Raw genomic sequence first — 19,856 nt, 5'->3', positions numbered from 1 at the left:
AATTGTTTAGACCTAAATTGACTTTTTGTGGCATTGTTTCAAGGACTGGGAGACCCAAAGATCATTCCAGACTTAGGAGTTGAAGAGAAAATAATGTTCCTCTTCAGGCTGTTTCCACTTGGTCAGGCAGAAACAGCATGTACGTTATCTAATCACTTCCTAATTGTACTTTCAATTCAGACACTAATTTTAACAGGGCTATCATGAAATTTCTTTTACCACCTCCAGCTAATTAGGTTACTGTCTGTTAGTCTCCAACATGGAGTATGATTGGATCATCGTAGGAGAAAATGATTTACAAGTTACCATGGTGGTTTGTCAAAATGTGTTCAGTCAAATTCTTTGACTCTATCTCTTATTCCAAGTCTTGGCTCTTGTGGACAAGATACCAAATTCTGTTTAAGCTGCTGTGAAATTTTTGTCCTTTAGTAAGTCCAGAGGTGGCTGCAATAAACAAGAATTCCAAAAATTTTGTTAGTCATTTGAAAAAAACTCTGACTTACTGATACTGGACACTTTTTTGGTCATTGTAGTATGATGCACAAGACCTGACCTTCATCTCCTTTCCTTCCTTAAAGTCCTTGCATCTGGGCATAATGGGTGTGGGTTTGTTGTGTTTTTTTCTTATTTTCAAGGTTTTTTCCTTGGTTCTGTGTTTTGCTAATGGTTTCTTAAGTGTTAGGATGGTCCTAAGTGGACTGTCTGCTTAACTTAAGTACTTTCTCAAAGCATCATACCTTCTTGCTTTTCTTTCTCTGCCCTCTGTTTTTAAACTCTCTGTTTCCTCTCTGGCTTTGCTTTCATCCAGTCTTTTGGAGCCACTTCTCTCTGAAGTGGTCCTTCTCCATGTCTCCAGCAAATTAAGGAACAACATTCTTGTACAGGATTATTCAGAGGTTTCAGAGAAGGAATTGTGGTACTCTCAACAGTGCATCCCCCCATCCTACGAGTTACCCAAACATATGGGAAGACACTTCCTGAAGTTGCTTGCTGGTGAGCTGGTGAAGGAGCAGATGGACTGCCACTGGGGAATGGGAGTGTAACTTTTCCTCATTGGAGGTCCTTTAAAGTGTATAATCCAGGTGTACATGCCCTGTCCATCCTCTTTCCTCTCCTTTGAATCCATTGAAATGGTCACATTCTGGGGATAGAGTACCTGAAGGACACGTGAATGGTGTCCACTGATGTCTCTAAATACAGCAGAGTGTATGAACACCAGTGTCTGGTACACATGAACTTCAGTGAGTGGGCACTGTATCTCAAGGAACCCCCAGGTACAGGTAAGTAACCTTCCTTTTCTGGAATGAGGAAGAGCTTCTTGAGTATGGTTTCAACTTGTGTCAAAGAAACAGTTCTGTCTGCTGTTGTCTGCACATTGCTTTAAAAGGCTGGAATTTGCTGACAAGTAGCACAAACGTAGAAATGTTACTTTTCCTTTGGAGAGTGAAGGCAATGCTACATTATTTTCACTGTTTGTTTTGATCACTGGCTAATGGTGGATTTTGAGCAGTGACCACGAGGTTTCAGCTCTGTGTGGAAGAGGACATTGCTGAGTCCTGCTCTGCAGCCAGCTGATGAACAGCTGAACATTCTTTGTCATCAAACGAAAAGCTTTTTGAACCTTTGAGAGACAAACTGTGACATTTTCAGTGCTCTGCTTTACACAAGAAACTTTTCATTTTGCTATTCTGTGTATTTATAAATTGCATTTTTGTATTTTAATGTATTGCATTCTTCTTGTGCCTCTAGCTCCTGCTTCTTTAGAATCTTCAAGCAGTATAGAACAGGAAAAATACCTGCAAGCCTTACTGAATGTGATATCCGTCCACTGCAAAATGAATGGCAGTAATACTCTCACTGTTAGCCCAACAATTGCTCTGTCTCCAGGTAAAATTGGTTTGCAGTGCTTCTCTGTGGTTAAGTTGAAGAATGAGTTTTCTCTGATTTGATGTTATTTCAATGTCCCATATGAATTCTGTTGTTTCTTTATTGTTAAACTTCCCAGATAGCCTGTTCACTCTTAGCTTCAGTGAATGTGTTTTCTGTATGTAAAGTCTGTTCATAATCCTTCCCAAAATATTTTTGGTATTAGTCTGACGGTAAACAATCATCCACCTGTGTGTCACAGTTTTTGGTGGAATTCACTTGAGTATGATGGTCAGTCTTGAGGCATTAGTCATTTATTACAATTCTGGAACAAATAAAATAAAGTTCTCCAGAATGTCAAGATGCCAGAACTTTCCAGTTAGGGTTTTTTTGTTTGTTTTTTACGAGATCAGATATAACAATTGCATTATATAAAAAAGCAAAAGTAAAAAGTATCTTACAGCAAATTAAGCATATTGTAAACTGCATACTGAATAAGAGACTGTCAGATTGAAAAGAACACAGAATACTGCCCTGTTTCATAAAATGAAGAAGTAAAGTGATTGCAAGCTCAGATTTTTATGAACAGATAAACTATTTAACTGCAGCAGCAATGGAAGGCATATAGGCATTTTTATGTGTTACATACTCGTAATGGGTTTCTAAAGTATTTTCCCACTAGAGCTTTTCTTGCAGTGAAAACTCTTTCAAAGTATGCTATTTGGGTTATGCCTAGGTGGAACCATGAAGAAATTAATTCATGCTTTATTTCAGTTATTTTGTGATGAAATCTGATAAGGTTTATGTGAAGGTAAACCCAAGGTGTCAGAAAGGACCATGTAGCTTGAAATTGTGTCTGTCTTGTCTTACTCAGTTGGTTGTAACTGGCCTAATACTGCCAAACAGTGGCTTTTCGTGTAAAGTAACACCATTCCCAAAGTGTGCATGCTTTGCTTCATTTATTGTAAAATATGTTGATTGCTTAGCTGTGTCTAACACCTCCATACTGCTGCCAGTGTACACTTTTGTCTTAAAAAATAAATCTCAAGTACAAAATTGGCAAGAATTAGCTGTATTGTGGGGGAAAAGGGCATTTTAGCAGTTATGTTAAATGTTAGTCTGGTTAACGCTGTAGTTTTTTAATCTTCTATTCTTTTTTTGGCTGACTTTAGGCACTGAAACGAGGGCTTCAAGAATGTCTACTGTGTTTAAGCAGGTAGTGCCAGGACATTTGGATGTAAATCTATCCAATAGCTTTGCTCGAGGAGGTTAGTAAGACTAGCTCAAAGTCTATTATTTGAAGTATTAAATGATAAAAAATGTTAGTGAAATAAAAATAATTATACTTCTTACTGATTCATTGCTCTGTGAAACAGCCAAACAGAAATTACAGATTAGCCTCAGTCCACAACGTTATCTAATTTCTGTTCAAGACCTTTACATTGAAATAAAGTTTGTTTCATGTGGGAATTAGTGAAAAATTAAGCACTTGATGAGGAACTATGTTTCTAAATACTTTGGGATTCATCTGTATTTTTAATTTGTCTAAAATGTATGACCTGAAAATGCATATTTTATTCTATCATTTAATACACTTTAGAGTCTCCAATTGCAGATCATTCCAATATGAGGCTGAAGCTTAGCTGATAAAGCTTCATAATAGTTGCAAATAGCTTCATAAAGTTGCAAATAATCCATCTGAGTAATTTTACTCTAGGTAGCAGCTAATTATGTGGCCAGGCATAATAAGTAGGGAGATACAGTGTATTCTTTGGAAATAATTGTTCTTAGGTACAGAAGCTCATCAGTGTCATTTCTGCAAGGACCTTTCATTCTGTTAAGTGGATTCCAAATACTTTTACACTACTTTTACACTTCTAGTCTGATGAAATTGTTATGATTTTTCTATCTGCAATATATGCATAAATTAGTGCACCAAATTCCTTAAATACATGTTTGTTAATATAGAGATTCATCTGTTTGCTAAAAGGGAGCATTCTATATTTGATTTCTTCTCTTTTGGCCCTGAAAGCTCCTCTTACAATTATTTCTGAGCATCTAAAAGCTTCTTTTCTTCCTTTTTGATACCTCATCTAAAATTAGTTAGAAATACGTTGGCCTGCTGAGGTCTATTCCAGCCTAAATCTTACTGTGTTATACAAAACATATAGCTTCACAGGGGGAAGGATAAAACAATTCTGTAGAGAAAAACTTCCAAAAGAGATGGATGGGATTAAGGAACTGAAAGAAGGAAGAATGTGAAAGGGAGGGGAAAAGGAAAAAGAAAGGAAAATGCTTAGAAATGTGAGAATTGTCACAGAAGGGAAGAGAAGAAGCGCAGGAGAAGAAGTGGTGATCACCAAGAACCAGAAAATTCTGTGCATCTTCATTAATCATAGTACATACATATTTCACATATAAAAATTTTGTCTATGTTCCCTGCTCACTGTCTTGTTACTGTGTTGTACTGTAGTTGGAGATTAAAAAGCATAGTGATTTTAACTGGCTTAGTAAAATGATTAGGGACCAAAGAGAGCAGGACCAAAGTGCCTGCAGTTGTTAAGATAAATTGGTGGCTGTGCCCAGCCTTAGTACTGAAATAGTGAACATGCTGGGTAGCTGACAGCAGATGTTTGGTTGGATTCCATCCCCTTGTGCTGGGACAAAAGTGCCAACAGTGGAGTGGTGCTGAGGGGCAGAGGAGGTGCTCCAGATAAGTGAAGGAAAGCTTGCTGGTTGACTTCATGGAAGTTGTCTTTTGAAGATAAAAGGATTACTGAAATAACTATTGCTGGTTTCTAGGATTAGAGTTTGTGCTAAGTGTGATAGGATGAGTTTGTTGCTGCTCAGTGAAGAAAAAAGGAGCCTCAAGGCAGACGTGTTGTTTTGTTGGACTTTAAAGTCTCTTGGCTAAATTTGAGCAGTAATCAGGAAGAGGGCAGAGAAGTTATCTTGTGTCTTGCTGGATTGATGCCACACCTGCTCTCTATATCTGAAAGGTGTCTATTCACAGTTCAGCAGGATACGTGAGGACTTTGCTGAAACATAAGAATGTTTGACAAGTACAGTGGGAGCCCTAGTGAAGGTGAGAAGCTGACAGGGTAAGAGGGAACAGAGAGAGGGAGTATCTCCCTGCAGAGAAGTAAACACTAGGCTTGTTTAGATTAGGTGGCACAATTCTTTTAAAAGAAATTCTAAAATACACAAAGTATATGAAATCTTTAAAAGTGTTCTCGAATTCATTATTGCAAAAGTTCTTACTACTTTTTCGTAGCTAGTTATATTTCATATGTGAAGTAGCAAGCAGCCATGGAGTATGTATTACACTGTACAAAATACAGTAGCAGTATTTTTGTGGTTTGGATTCTGGATCACTCTTTCTTTCCCTGTTTAAATTACCACACATACCAGGGCTCAAAAGCCAGGTTCAGCTATGACACACCAGCTGAAAATTACATTTTCTCTTTTTTGTGCTAAAGACAATGTATTTTTAATATGCATTCTTTTAAAATTTAAGTTAAAAGATACATTCCAGTCCTTGAGTAGTATTTCACATTTTTTAAAATCATCATTGTTCTGAATACTCATCAACTGTTCTGAATATTTGTGTCTATGTCAAGTGTGGTTTTTTACTTTATCTGGAACATTGTAACAAAGTATCTGCCCAAAGCCCAGTCAGGTTGGTTTTGATCTGAAATATTTGTTCAAATACTTATATTTCATAATATTATATTTAATTATATTTCATTCTTGGACCTTTTTTGGCAATACCTTGAGTGATATCTTTCATAAGAATTGCAAGTTCACTCAAAATCCATAGCTTTTCCTCTTATATTACTTCATAAATATAGTGTGGCTCTACAGAGCAGCACTTCTTACCTGGCGTTGTTGTGTAATTTAGTAGAATAAAAAGTTTTCCGAAGTATGATTTGCTGCTATTGAAAAATACTAGGATATTTATAATTAATAAATACAGACCCAGCTCAGAGAGTTACTTTAATAGCAGGTGACATAAGCATGTTTTATCAGAATATTTGATTTAAAAGAACTTGGTTGTGTAGATGTCAGTTTTGAGCCAAAGATATGTGCACTGATAAACATAAAAGGCTCCCACAGAAAATGAGAATTTTTGCAAGGGGAGAGGAAATCTCTTTATATAGTAAATATTACATGTTTTCTAAATTATATACTTGTACACAGTCCTTTAAAAATGTTTGTAGATGCATAGAACAAATGCCTTTCACTCTGCTTTGATTTTGAGGTCCATCTAATTATGCACTTAATGCCCTTAGACTAAAACAGGTTTTTTATTAAAGGCATTAAGTTTGGAATTTTTAATTGATCTAGCTTTCAGCTGGATAGAAGCTTTCAATAAAGTATTCAGCAGAATGATTTAATTACTGCATTTCCTTTGGTATTGTAATTATGGAAAAGCACATGATGGCTGTGCTACGTTTGAAGCTATTGCAATGACAATGAAAATTATTTCTTTTTGATAAATGGATGCTTCCTTCTCATTTTATATTGGTTTTGTGGCTTGATTGATGTTTTGTCTTGTGATGACTAAGATTTGTGCTGTCTGATAAATCATGTACTATAAAGAAATGCAATATATACTAGATCTTTGGAAATTAATAAGTAACCCTTTTCTTTTCTCCTGCAATGTGTTTTGCTGCAATGTGCATTCCATTCCTCCTCCTTCTGTCTTAACTGTTATCTACCAGTGCTTGGGTACAGAGATAAATGTTTCACTCATTCAAATTCCAAATCAGCAACTAAGGAAAGAGTCCATCAAGGTACTGTATTCTGTGTCCTAAAAGCACATTCTTTTCTACCATCTTCATAGCTGCTACAATATCCTAATGCATTCTAAAGTGATACTGACAGACAACCTTGATTCTGCATTAACAACATTTTTTATTTTTTAGCTCAGTGTTGTGACTTTATTTCGTTTTGCAATTTTTTGGCCATTGCATGTATGATGCAGTGACACTGATCTAACACAGAGTGATAGGTAGAAAATTTTCTGTGTGAAAATTTTAAAGAGCAAAAAACTAATTCTTGAAATGAGTGTTTAGTATTCCTTTAGTAAAATAGCTAAGAAATACTGTTACTTAGTCAATTAGTTTCTTTCCATAATTACTCTTATGTTAGTGAACAGGGAAAAGTTGATTTCTGTCAAATCAATTATAATGCAGTATTAATGAAATCACAATAATGCAGTCTATGCTAAACAGTGAATGCTAGATACTGCTAACAAAAAATAAGCTACTAAACAAAATTAGAACAGAAACATAATTGTTCCTTTTAATCCATGCTGTCCATCGCTGGTAAGCATGTTCATCTGCATGTATTTATAACCAGTTTTGTTGCCTGTGGTGTGCTACAGGTGCTAATGATGGCTGCTTTTGTGAAATCCTCCCAGGTGTCACTGTGTATTTCTGTGTATGTCATCTCTGGGGACAGCAGTCTGTGTTGGAGCTAGCACTTTTCATACCAAATGAACGAGAAGTTACTTCTCTTATTAAATGTTTGCTGTGAATTCTGCTTGATAAAGTCTTTATTATTTCATCTGCAGTAGTTGAGACATGGAACAAAAGTTTATACTAAACACAGTACTGCATGAGGTGTTTATAAAACTGGCTGGCTGTGAAGTGGGAGCTGTTTAGAGCTGTTACTGATTCAGGAGCTCCTGCCAGTCATTCCCAGTTACTCCAATTCCTTTGCTCACATCTCAGACTAGCTGCCAGACAGCAGACAAGCTAAACTCTACAGACAAGTCCCTGTTGAGGATTACTGTACAGAACTGGTTTTTTAATAGAAATGTAATCCTGCTTCTGAAAAATAGAATAAAATTATTTTGCTGGTTGAGCTATCTCAGTGGAATTTACTGTTATCTGCAGCTTTTTCTTCTATGCAAGAAATGTCAATTATGCATATTATTGGATTTTCCTGCAGAGTGTGGGATGTTGGTCCTATAGTATCTAAATTTCTACTACTCTGAGATATTTCTGGTGCCTCTTTTCAATATCTTTCTTTGCAGATTTATGGACAGAGTCTCTTCTGATAATCTGATTCAGTGCATACTGGGTTAAAGAATTTCACACTGCCATTTGAACGCCAAATTTAGTACACTTTAAGGAATTTGATTTTTCAAGTAGTGGTGTTTGTATTGTGAAAACCCAGTACCTTTCAGATACTTCAGAGTAGACACACAAGGACGATCTCACAAAATCCTGGTTAATAACTTAGCCACAAGAAACAGAAAAATATTTACTACTTGTCTTTTCTCCTGCTAGTGCTAAACAGGCCTCGGCAATCTGATTTATTGCTGCTTTATCATGATAAAATCACAAAACTTACTTAAGCATGATCAGATCAGACCATGTCTGTGTGCTGTAGAGATTCCCTCCTCTGGAAATGGCAGTACGGCTGCAGCAGCAACGCATGATATGCAAACCAAAAGTGCTGCTGAGAGGTTGATGTGAAACCGTTCAAATACTGCTGTGCTGCTTTCAGACACAAGTCCATGGTTCCACATCACACCACACTGTTTCAAGCTCATGTTGTTGCTAGTTTTGGGATTTCTGTACCATACCCTGCTGCCAGAGCAGTGATTTGAACTGTAGGGCTGTGATCTTGTAGGCATCCTTCTCTCTACTCACACGGCTTTACCACTGTCCCATCTGCTACAATGCAATTAAAAGAGCTTTCTTAAATTCATTTTGATTTCTAATTGTCCATTAGAAAGGACAATTAAAAACTAAAATTTGGGGCATTCTACATTTTAGTCACAGCATTTCAAGAGTCAATATGGGATACTTTATCCTGAAATGTAATATTTGAACTGATCATCCTCACATACATTTTCTTAGAGTATGATGTGGTTGATACTATTACATTGTGTAGGGTGAAAAGAACATAAGAATTCTAAGTAATAGGGAATTTTAAGTGATACTATTTTCATTTTTGGAGAAAGCAATTATATTATATTCTTAATAGTTAGACTTCCAGAATAATATACCTGACAAGGAAATACTTCAAACTTTTGTCCCACTTTCTGAAAAGAACAACAATAGTAATTTCATTTCTGTACACTTAAATAGACATTATTTGCAAGGTCTGATTAATTTTATCATTATATTACTGATATTATAGCAACTATTTTCTCTACAATAGAAAATGCTGGTGCAGAGCTTGATTAGTCTTAGGTTACATGACAATGCAGTAGGATGGTTTTGACAAGTTTTGTTACAAAAATATTTCTTTCCAGTATGTGCTGTTAATTATGTCCTGTGAGGGGTGCACGTGACATGTTTAAGCACTCTACCTTCCAAATTATGTTAAGCATATGCCTTAATAATTATGATCTTCAGTGCCTCACAGAAAGAGGTTTTTAAATATTTCTCATCCTTATGAAGGTGTATGGGCGAGTCTTCGTTCAAGCAACCGATTTATCAACACTCAGACTCCATTCATTGATGTTGGTGCAAGACTTGCAGGGAAAGATAACACCCCTTCCTACAGTAGCAGCAGTTTCCTGCAAAGTCAGCTCTTGAGAAGACAAGCAGCCCTCTATATATTTGGAGAAAAATCTCAGTTACGGGTAATGGCAATTTTTTTTTTTATTTTATGTTAACATCGTTTTTATTTGGCTTGAATTTAATAACTCTAATATTACAAAACAGTAAATAGTTCTCTAGATAAGGCAGATGGATAGCTCTCCTAAAGGTGTAAAGTCTTATGAGAAGTATTTCTATATGCAGAATAGCACTTAATGCTGTATAACTTAGTGGGGGCTAGGGTGGTGAAAATCAGGCTCTGTGGTCATGTAATACAACAAAGGTAACGTAAAATATACTAAATTATCTTGAAGAACAGTTAAAGATCAGGCTCAAACCCACAAAAGTTCTGTCATAGCACTCTATTTGTCACTTTTGGTCAAATATTAATGTATAGTTGAACTAAGAGATGCAAAGATGGGCAACAGATGACTGGAGAGGAATGGAACAGCTTTTGTACAAGGTAAGAGCATTCGAACTGGGAAAGGATGGCTAGGAAAGAAATACCTTGCTGGGCAGCAGAGCATCCAGCAAAGCCTTCATATTCAGAAGGCACTGTGTCTTCACTGTCTCAGCTGCTGTCCTGCCTTGGCTTTGCAGGGAGCAAGGGCAGCACAGCTGGGCTCTGCTCTGTGTCACTGCTGGGATAAAGCTGAACAGTAATATTTATTAAGAATAGTGGGACTGTAGGCAGATGGAGTGGGACTGGTGCAGCAGCAGTTGAGCTTGCTGCCCCTTCCAGATACCATTCATATTCCAAAGGAAGTGCTGGAGCTCTGCATTTACAAGTTCTTTCTTTCAGAGCCACACGTAATCACACCTACATACAGACTACTGTACTCTGACTCTGCTGACTGCTTGTCTGATGGTCAGCTGAGTCATCATCTCAGGGATTGCTGTTTTGGGAAATGGGAAAACAGGCTTATTTGGTAATTTAAAGTGCAATTTTATTTTTCCTGATGTGTTGAAATACGCTATGAAGGAAATGGAATGTTGTAAATTAGGAAAGTGATTACCAGAGAAGGAAACCTTCATTACTGTGGGCAACACTTAAACTCATATTAAGCCAAATTGATGGGAATAGAACTCTGAGCATCCTGATTTGATTACATGAAGAGGACCGTGATATCTGCGGTTTCATATACGTTTTCTGATAGATTTTACTATTTTAGATGCAGGTGCTTAAGAAACAGGTATTCTCTACATGAATTCTTGGTAGTTTTACTTGTTTTCTGAAAATGATTGCAGGTTTTTTTTTTAAGCCTCTGCATTCAGAGATTGAAAAATCAGTTGTCTTCTACTTTCTCAATCAAAATGTGAACATACATATAATCATATGTATTTTTTGAAATACATGACCTTCAAAAACAGTTACTGGTAGTAGGAAAATACATCAGAATTCAATTCTCTCTGAAATTATGTTCTGTTGGGAGGTGGAGGAATCATGCTGTGCCAGAATAATGCATCAATTACACAAAATTAAATTGCCATAATCCAATAATAGGAACTATTCATATTTCTGTTTATTTTATTTCATAATGAATGATTGGTGAAGAGTTCTATCACGAATCTAAAGTTGTGTAGCAGAAACTACTTTAGTCTGCTGCTCTGAAGTGACCTTTTAGGCCAAACAGAAGCTGGTTAATGTTTCAGCAGTCACAAACAGCTGGGGATAATATGTTAGTGCTTGGTATAGATAGAAACATTTTTAATATATTACCATACAGGTGTGTATCATTATCCAAAATATGCAAAGAGCTACCTGTTGGATGTACCAGCAACAAGCATTGGGCAAAACCAGCATGAAGTATTCTGAAGTACTGTAGGATGTATATAATTTGGAAACTTGCAGGATCATTATATTATGCTGGATAATTTCCTTGCTGGTTTAGAACTCAGGGCGTTTTCACTTGTTTGGTTTTTTGTTTTGTTTAATAACACAATTTTGCAGAAGATTAGTCATTTTTGGGTATCTCTAAAGAAGAGTGTATTGTGTTAGCAAATGTAAGAATAAAATTACATAGTGATTAAGTGTTTTAAACCTGTTAATGATTTGTATCTATTCTACAAATTCAATTCAAATTTTGTTTTAGGATAAAGAAATCTTGTTGATTTTTGATTGTGAAGTATTTTCCTAGTTTTTTGTAACATCCTGCTAACTAGGAATTGTTTTAGCTTTGTAAAGGGCATGCATTATAGATGTAGCCTCCTATGAAAACCTGTTTTATTCTGCTAAATATCGTGTCACATAAATTGATGATACAAACAGAAGTGTACAACATTTTAAGGCAGTGGTGCTACTTATCTCATTGCTTTTGTCATTCATTATTACATTCCAAGAAAGCAAGTTTGCTAGTTGAGTTATTAAATTTGGGTTTGAACCATGACAAAATACAAACAAAATTAAACCTGCGCTTTCCGTTTATGGCATTTTCACTTGGCATCCTGTGAAGGAGCTTAATGAAGATTATTTGCAGGCCAAGTTTAATTGAATGAAAGAGCAATTTCTGAAGAAAACTCAAAAAGTTTGGCATTAACAGTGATGCTTCATGCATGAGAATTGTTTTTCCTGTTAATGTTCTCCATATTATCCTTTTCATCATAGTCCATTGTTTGGGGGTTTTTTTGGTTAACTAGCTTGTTTTCTTAATTTGGTCCTCCTCTCTTATTGCATGCTCTCTAAATGCAGTCAGTTAAATAAAACAAGAGGAATTCTGCTAGGAAAACCATCTGGTGTTCTCTGACTGCTGTTCTGTGCTGAACTAGGTACTTCAGACAAACAACTGTCTCAGTGTGCAGTGACTGCTTAGATGAGTCAGCTAGTTTGCAGTTATGACGGTTCTTTTTGGGTTTGAGAGTTTTTCTGCTTTACTGAACTCCCAGAATCTGTCCTGCACTGTTGGTATGTCATCCATACGGTTATTTTAATATTTATTTATCGCTAATTTGCTTTAAAAATGCTGAAGGAAGCACATTATGTTGTGTATAAAGAACTCAATGGATTTGTCGCTCAACTCTAGTTTTTCACTAGCATTACTACTAAATTTATTATGTAGAAATATGACTGTTGTGCAGTACATTCTGCTGTAATGAGTAGTAGAAGGGTACTTTGTTATGGTACGTTTTCCAAGTGGTGTAAGGATTTATATTGTCCTGGGCAGGTGACTTAGGAATTGAATTATTTAGCAATAAAGCAGACAACGCTTTGGGATTTAAGGAGTCTGTCAGTGAAAAATATGCTTCCCTTTTAAATTACATCTGCTGTTGTCCTTTTCATACAGGGGTTCAAACTTGATTTTGCTTTGAATTGTGAATTTGTTCCTGTTGAATTCAGTGACATCCGACAGACAAAGGCAAGCTTTAAAAAGCTGATGAGAGCTTGTGTTCCCAGCACAATTCCTACCGATTCTGAGGCAACATTCCTTAAAGCACTTGGGGAGTCAGAGTGGTTCCCACAGGTAATTTATATGACAGATACTTCTGATTATCTATATGCAGTACTGCTCACACAAGATAAATTTCAGGCTCTTCTGACAGAGAGCTATTGTGTTCTAACCAGCTGTTCTTCTTTGTTCATTTTAATTACTTCGCATACTATCAATTCTGTCATTACATAAGCATTATTATTTTAATACAATCATAACAGTTACAAATCTGGGAGGCATTTTTTATAACATAATTTACGTTTTGTAGCATGGAACACATGCACAAGCAGAGGTGACTGGTTTTTCTGTCTATATAAATTTATAGTCTTGTTTTAGCTGGGTTTTCTTATTTTATGTATTTTTAAAATCAGGGAAAAAAGTGAAGAACGATAAATAAGCCTTTTTATTTTAAAACCAATATGGTACTCTTCATATATGTTCCCACCCTGAATTTTGATATGCACAAGTTAACAAACAAATAAGCAAACATCTGTTGCCTGCTGTGGGATATGGGAAGTGCTTGTGGAGAAGAGAGGATTTGTATGTGTGTTAATCTGATCTCTCTGAATCTGTACCTTTATTTCCCTGTCCCATATTCCCTTACATAAATACTAACCAAACAAAGGCAAGACTGGAACAAACTTTGCAAAATTCCAACGATGAGGGAGAACCAGATCTTTGTAAATCTAAAACCACTTTAATTCCAGTGAATGTTTTTTAACAGTTGCTTGTTAGGTTTGTAATCCACTGCTGTATATATTCTTCTCAAATGCAATTAATCATAGAAAACGGAATTTTATATGCTGATTTTTTGAAGAGGAAATACATGTGAGTAACACAGTCATTTCAGTAATTACACATTCGAAAATGCACTCCTGGTTGAAGTGTGCTGTAGTGCAACAAGTGGCTTAACTTCTTCCTGAGCTGTGGCCACTCCATAGAGAGCAAGGAGCTGGTCATGGCTGTGTCTGGCCATGTTTTTCAGGAAGGGGAGAAGTGGGAAGAGCATGAGGACATGACCCCCTCACTGTGTGAACATTTTCAGTTGCAGAGGAGTTGAGCGGGTTGATTAAGTGTAGATAAATGAATTGAATGTCACTTTGAGGAAATAAACACGTCCCTCTAGCAGCACAGAGATCGAGGGGAGGTAACACTGCAGTTACTCCCTTTTGGTATGTTTGAGAAGATCACTCTTTGCTTTTAGTGTGTCACTCTTTGCTCAGGACTAGATCATAATGTCACACACTAGCTGTGTGACACTTAAACCACATCTCCGTGCTTTAAATCATGTCATATGTGACTTCTGTGATAAAGTTAATTTATGATTTGGCACATTTTCTACTATTCCTGTGAAAGAACATAGATCTGTCACCTAGGAAATGTGGTTTTATTGTATTATGCTTTCCTTTTCTGGTCAATAGAAGTTTAATGTTACTGATTTTAACACTTTAAGGACTATCCCTTCTTAAGAATGTGAATACACAAGAAGAAATTTGAAATGCTGCCCTATCTGCTGAATGCAAATTATAAAACTGTGTGGTTTGCATTTTTAAGACTGAATCTGTATAACCAGATTGCATATAAGTTTCTTCATTAAGAATGGGAAAAAAACAGCCTTTCTTCTATTCTACTGCCTGAGAAAGTATAGAACAATAAACTAGCTGCTTGTGGTTGTAAAAGTGGTGCTTTTTTCAGTGGTTTTGTATAATAAATTGAAGCAAAATTTGTTTAGGGGTTTTTTTTCCAAATTAATAGCTGTTTGAATGCTCAGAGGAGTCAAGGTTTTTCCATCACAATTTCCATGGTAATATTCACCAGATTGGTGGGGTTTTAAGAGGAAAAAATCAGGCTGCCCTGAACGAGGATGAATTTTCTAGTCTTTAGCTCTTTGTTTGGTTTATCTTTTTTCCTCTTATTTTCTTCAGTTTAATTTTCTTCCCACTTTCCTATGGCTTCTGCCCATTTCTGAACTTACTTTTTTCATTGCATAAATGGTCTTGGATGTTTCATCCCATCTTTTATTTGTCTTCCTATACTGTTTTTTTCCTTCTTGCAGTCTTTCATCTTTCCCACTGCTTCTGTTGGTTGGTTATATTCAGTGCTCCACAAAGAGCAATACTGTAAACAGCTGAATTGCTTATATATTATCTCCTATGTTGTTTACCAAGAGTGCTGTCACAGTACAACAACAATGATGGAAATGTCATACAGATTTTCCTTTTAGTAGTAATAATGTGAAACTTGACTGTAAGATAAAATGGCTCAGATTCACCTGAATTTCTTTAACCTGCTTATACCTATCACATTTGAAATTACATCATTCAAGTCAATACCTCTTCCAGAGAAATTAAGTAACCCACCTGCTCGAGGAATTTTAGCATCACCGCATAATGAGTATCACGTTCAAATAATTAATTGTGTCCTCTTTGCATATGTTTTAACCTGTCTGCCCAACTATCTGGACTGCTTCTGGGTCTATTTTTACATTTGTGGTTTGATTACAATGTTACTATTCTTCAGTTCATTAATTTCCAACTTCCATGAGAACTGAGCATTAAAAATATTTTCTTGTAAATATCTTTGATGGGTTCTCCATCAAAGTAGTTAGTGACTTTATGGAACCTTAACATTTCACAGGAAATTATTTTAGTGTTAAGCCCAGACCAGGATGGAATTTCTCTACGGTAAATCTGTCAGCCATTCTCTCCTTTTTATGACAGCTATTTTATTACAGTACTTATTGGCTTTAATAGTTTAAGTTCCTATCTTCAAAAATTTCCTTAGTTTTATTGTAGTTCAGGTGGAAATTCTTAGACGGCTACATTTTATTGTTGTCTAATCAGTTGCATCAATGTCCTTCTCTGTGCTGTATGTAAATCTCAGAACACCTTTTTAAATATTAAATGCTAAAATATTCTAGTTATTGATATTACCTAGAAATTTTTCTTATGCTTGAGTACATTACTCATTCATAATGCTTTATAGCTTCACAGGATAATGCAACTGGGTGTGATCATCTCTGAACTCCTGGAAAATGGTTCTTCTGTTATGGTTTGTTTGGAAGATGGCTGGGATATTACTGCACAAGTAAGATGCTTTTAAAACCTTGAAATAGCTAAATATTAAGAAAAAACACCAGGCATTGCTGTTTTACACAAGTGACAGATAATTTGCTGTAACACTGATAAATTTGTGTTGTGGCAGCAGAGAAGAAACTAGAATGCATGAATCCTTGCATTCATTTGCAATTTACACCATGAAATAGTTCCTTAAAATGAATTTGTTCCGAAGGTCCTGATACACTTAACAATTCTAAGGTTTAGATATAAAATCTGCATTCCTGCACCTGACCGTATGTAAGAAGGAAAGCTAAAAGTTGCCACAACTGTTCGTTTATCTTTTTAAACATATGACACTCTAAACACAGAAGAAATTAATCCTCTTCCATTCACTCCATAAATGGAGTGAGGAGACCACACACAGGGAGAAAACTGAATTTGTGCCAAAGTGACTGTAACACCTGCTGCAAGGACAGATCACCACAAGCTATAAATTAAGTGAGTGAAGACCCAACGCCTCATCTAAAATCACGCTCAGGACCAATTCTTTAATGCTCTTGTTGCTGAGATAGCAGATACTGTCTTAAAAATGTTTATTATAGAAGTGTTTTTATTTCAAATGTCATTAAATGTTGTAATCATTGTGATGACTTCCCCAGTCTGTAGTTGCTTAGGTTTGACTTCTAACTGATATCGTAAAGCCTCGGTTTAATTGAAGCTTTTTCATGTGAGATATTATTTGGCTTGTTTTAAAAAAATACTTCATGTATGTGAAAAAATACTTGTCATTGAGCTTATATGAAAGCTTTTGTTTTCTTGAACGATAAACAGATTTTTGAATGTTTATATTCATTTACTAAAGGCTTCTCCTAACTTCTGTCACTCTTAACACAATATATGCTGTCTTGTGATCCAGGTGGTGTCTCTGGTGCAGTTGCTCAGTGATCCCTTCTATAGGACACTTGAAGGCTTCCGAATGCTGGTGGAAAAAGAATGGCTCTCTTTTGGTCATAAATTCAGTCAACGTAGTAATCTGACTCTCAATTGTCAGGGTAGTGGATTTGCTCCTGTTTTCTTACAGTTCTTAGACTGTGTGCATCAGGTAAGTCAACCTCTATCTAACTTTGATTTACAAGAAGGATTCATGAAGAAATGTGTATATTGCCAGTATTTTAGATGCCGTTGATAAGGGTTTGAGAAGGCTGGTAATGTCCTTCTCTAGGTTTTATTGACTGGCTTTTGGCAGTCTTAGCTTAAAAACATCTTTATTCAGAAGAAGGAATTGACTGATTTTTAGTACAGTGACTAGACATTTTTTAATTCCTTGTGCTGATGATGAGCCTTGAAGAGGCCATGTACTTCATTAAATCTGGAAACAATGATAGCCATAAACCAGGGGTCCTGAGATGTTCTGATTTATTTATGTAGTACACGTTCAGAAGAAGAGGGACACCAACAATTGTGTTGTGGAGGAAGTCCATGTGTCCTTCTTTTCCCACTTCTCTCATCTTTCTCACTGGAAAAGCTGAAAGTCTGCTTGACATTATTTACCTGTATTAAGATTTATGGATGACTGTGTCTCACAGAAGATAACTGTTGAAGCATCAGCCTTCTTACTGGGAAGACACGTTCATAGTGAATGCTTGTATGAAGTAGAGCGAAAAGAGAAAGTCAGCAAGTAGACTTACTCTGCTATCTGAAGCAAACTCCACAGACCAAATAACTGGCTAAACTAATGTAAAACAATCTTCAGATATGTGTCAGATTGATAATGAATGAGCTTATAAGAAGATGAGTAAAGACTTACTGAAGAACATGTTACTGAAAAGGAAAACTTCATTTGCATCCCAATGTTAAACACCAGCAGTCATCAATATTGCTGTCTTGGAAGTTAATGAATCATAATCTTGGAATTTGGATTGATTCCTACAGCATTCCCCTTAAGGAAACCTTAGAAGTATTTGTCACATATCCTTTTCCATCATTCTCTTTCCAGATGGTTGTGGTCCTCAGGTTTGTTTTTATTTGAAATAGGGAGATTTCTCTAAAAAGAATCAGTGCTGCATTTTTCATTCTTAATCTGCCCAATTGTCACACCGGTTATTTCTTCCAATAGGCTTAGGGTTGTTGCTCCCTTTCTGAAATAGAAAAAATATATTCTTGATTGCAATGGCTACAGCAGGACAAAATAGCCACATCTTTCAATACTGAAACCCATCTACCTGGTGATTTGTTCAATTCTGTGCGTAAATCATACATTTTGATCATGGTGTTGTATTCTCTCTGCTGTTGGGTGTCTTCTCTAAGCTTAAATTAGCTGACTGGATAACTCTGAGTAGAGTGGAGTGGACCTACATTTGATTTTAAGTAGTAGTATAATTTCAAAGTGAATCTGTCCAGCATCTCCCCTTACCATTTGTTGATGCCTACATCCTCTTTCTGACCCTGGAAACACTTTGCTCCAGTTCTACTGTAATAAATCTTAAAAAGTTGGCATAAAAAAAAGCAAGGAAATTATCCATGCATACCGGTATAGTAGTTTTTTTCTTGAGTCCAGAGATCACATAAACTTTGAAACAAATGGGATATCCGAAACAAAGTTAAAAATTCAATTCAATAATTTTGTCTGATTGTCATGAAATAGAATTTACCATGTTTACTTCATGGCAGAATTCTTCTTTTCTCTTGAAATTATGTTTAACACAGTCTGCAGCTCTAGGAACATGTAATAGTGGGTTATAATCATCCCAGCTTTAAAAATTAGGATGAAATGTAAAGTGGGATAAATCCCTGATGTTAACAACTGTCAGGTATGATTTTGCCTCAGGCTGCAAGGTGCCTAAAATACTGCTCCTTGAAATGTGAATGTGTCAGGGAAACGGAAGAGCATTGCCTTTGTAGTTCATCTCAGACAGCAGCTTTGATGCATGTCACGGACATCTGACTCTTCTCTATCCTTCTGAGGCATTAGAAAGTGTACAGGTTATTAACAGATACGTTTTACAGAAAGATCTGTGTTTTCTGGCCTGTGAGTTTGGGCTGTGTCCACGTGCCCTGGCACGTGCAGCAGTGTCAGCAGGAGGATTACCTCCTGCAGGCCATCTGGAGCTGTTCATCACTGCTGCTCCCTTCCAGTCTGTCACCTGAGGGGTTCACGTGACCCTGCCTGCCTTTTCCAGCCAAAATGACAGAAAAGGTTTGGTAGAAAAGACCATTAGAAGCAGTGCAGCAGCTCGATCTGAAGGAGGCAGTAACTTCATGTGAGGAAAGATGGGGCTGAGTAGGGGTTATAGTGTTTTTACCCGGTGTTGTCTTTATCCAAGGCATGGCATGGGAACACAGCTTTACTGCATAATCACTGTAATAGAAATAATTTAGACTAGTTTGCTACTAGAAAAAAAAAATCTCTAAGATAAATTACTTAGAATCCCATTGAGAATGCAATTCTGAGTAAGTTTTCTAAAGCCAAACTTATGAAGATTAGTCTTCTAACTCATGATGGCATAGTATTGACTTACCAACTTGTAGCAGTATGGTTGTAAATTCTAGGGAAATTATTTTGGAGTAAAATTAATGGTTGAAATTTCATAGGAATTCACTGTAAAAAATAAATTTACTAAGCATTTGTACTTGAAAATTTTTGTTAAGCTTCACTGGTTTCTGTGCAACTTCTTAGACAACTACAGAACCCAGTTAAGATTGCAACTTGACCCTAAAGTGTAATATATTATGATCAGTTTTTTAAAACTGCCTATTAACTGGAAATAAACATCTGATCCTTTCAAAATATTTTTAACCATTAGTCTCCATATATGAGGTACAGTCAGAAAGTTGCCAGAGAACCATTACATGCATTAAATGTCATGAGTTAAACTAAAGATACAGAGAAAACAAATGAAGCAGTGATTCCTAAATTAGAACTGCATCATCTTATAAAAAGTCAT

The 19,856-nt window shown here is 36.2% G+C and overlaps 1 protein-coding gene across 7 annotated transcripts in view; it reads left to right on the top strand.

Annotated features, from left to right (window-relative positions):
- The window catches only part of SBF2 (SET binding factor 2), a 250,825-nt gene that overhangs the window by 214,913 nt on the left and 16,056 nt on the right, over positions 1-19,856 (top strand). For 2 of the 7 annotated variants that reach the window (XM_050335949.1, XM_050335948.1), the window contains exons 28-34: positions 1,750-1,887; positions 3,039-3,134; positions 6,591-6,662; positions 9,288-9,472; positions 12,710-12,886; positions 15,839-15,940; positions 16,829-17,014. In XM_050335949.1, the coding sequence (XP_050191906.1) occupies positions 1,750-1,887; positions 3,039-3,134; positions 6,591-6,662; positions 9,288-9,472; positions 12,710-12,886; positions 15,839-15,940; positions 16,829-17,014 (956 nt within the window). The remainder of the gene's footprint in view (positions 1-1,749; positions 1,888-3,038; positions 3,135-6,590; positions 6,663-9,287; positions 9,473-12,709; positions 12,887-15,838; positions 15,941-16,828; positions 17,015-19,856) is intronic. The other 5 variants (XM_050335953.1, XM_050335952.1, XM_050335951.1 and 2 more) reach the window with 3 other exon arrangements.

The sequence above is a fragment of the Myiozetetes cayanensis genome, unplaced genomic scaffold (genome assembly GCF_022539395.1).
Source record: "Myiozetetes cayanensis isolate MyiCay16 unplaced genomic scaffold, myiCay2020 scf6-25, whole genome shotgun sequence".
Lineage (NCBI taxonomy): Eukaryota > Metazoa > Chordata > Aves > Passeriformes > Tyrannidae > Myiozetetes > Myiozetetes cayanensis.
Note: the sequence above shows the minus strand (reverse complement) of the source record. Positions and strands in the feature narration are given on the sequence as shown.